Here is a 1,365-nt window from a genome sequence, read left to right on the forward strand (position 1 = left end):
CGCGCTTTGCTGGGCAAGCGGGGCGGCACGGGGCGGGGGGGGGGGGCTTTATTTTTTGGGGGGACGGCTGAGCCCAGACGTGAGGTCTCCGCTGCGCATCGGGTACCGGCATCAGCCCGCCGCTCTGCGCTGCTTGCTTTGGGGTGGGTTTTTTTTTGGGGGGGCGGGGGTGCTGCTACTCGCAGGGATGCTGGGGCGGCGGTTGCCAGGGCAGCGAGCGGAGGATGGCGGGCGCTCCGCGGAGGGCTGGAGCTGAGGGCGAGGCGCTGCGGGAGCGGCTGCGGCTGATGCGAGCGGACAGAAGTCGGTCAGAGCCGCTCCCGGGGCTGCCGGCAGCGGGGCTCGGCCGGGGGGTCCCGGCTGTCGGCCCCGGATGGGTGACGGGCGGCTCGGAGCGTGGCTCGGGGAGGTTCGGGGATGGGTTCGTAGCGCCGTGGCAATGGGCACAGCGCACCGTGCTGTCCCTGCCCCGGATCCTCTGCGTGGGGCATCGCTTTGGGGGCGGACGGGCTTCGCCGGAGGGGCGCGGGGCAGGGGGAGGCCAATCCCCGAATGACCCGATGCCCCTCCCCGCCACGGGCCCTGTGCTTAAGCAGCAGCTGCATGGCTTGGCGAACGCTCCCGAAGCGGGGCGGCTTTGGGGTGCAGCGGGGGAACCCAGCAGCTCCTTTGGGTGCAGAACACCCATTGGGGCGCGCTTTGCTTGCCCTCCCGGTGGTGCTGGGGCCGCTCAGCGCTGTGGGGCTGAACCCCAAATCCCCGGGAGGGGGGGGGGGCGGATGGGGCCGGCGCTGGCGCTGCCCCCCGCCCTCCCGCTCCTTATCTCCGCAGCGGCGATGCGCTCTAATGCAATATTTCCCGGCGGTTGCCATGGCAGCCTGCGTGAGGTCACCAAATAGACTTAATTCACCCCTCCCGAGGGACGGATAATTAATGAAAAATGACGATAACCAGATCCCGCTCCCCTGCTTTTCGCCCCCTTGCTTCCCCCGGGCCGTGCCGGTGCTCGGGGGCTCCTGCGGGGCCCCTCCCGCACCCGTCGGGGCGAACCGGGGAAGCTTCCCCCCGCCGTGGGGCAGCCGGGGGACGCGGGCGCTTTGCCGGGACCCCGCTGCCTTTGCGCACCCCCCACCCCCGCACCCCGCGCAGCGGAGCGCGCAGCACCCACGGCCCCGCTGTTCCCCGCACGTCCCCGTGTCCCGCCGCGCGTCCCCGCGGCGCTCAGCGCTGCGCGATCCTCCCCCCGCCGACCGCGGGCGCGCGCGGCCCCCCCCCCCCCCCCCCCCGCCCCTCCCGCCGGTGGCAGCGCCGTGAGCGGTGCCGGGGCCGATCCCCCACCCTCCCCCGCTGCGTGGTCGGCTCCGC

At 73.6% G+C, this 1,365-nt stretch overlaps 1 protein-coding gene across 1 annotated transcript in view; it reads left to right on the forward strand.

The window, feature by feature from the left end:
- Nucleotides 225–1,365, forward strand: part of LOC110388360 (neuron navigator 1-like) — an 18,098-nt gene continuing 16,957 nt past the window's right edge. Inside the window, exon 1 of the mRNA XM_021377546.1 lies at nucleotides 225–303. Within this exon, the coding sequence (XP_021233221.1) occupies nucleotides 225–303 (79 nt within the window). The remainder of the gene's footprint in view (nucleotides 304–1,365) is intronic.

Source organism: Numida meleagris, chromosome 25 (genome assembly GCF_002078875.1).
Source record: "Numida meleagris isolate 19003 breed g44 Domestic line chromosome 25, NumMel1.0, whole genome shotgun sequence".
NCBI lineage: Eukaryota > Metazoa > Chordata > Aves > Galliformes > Numididae > Numida > Numida meleagris.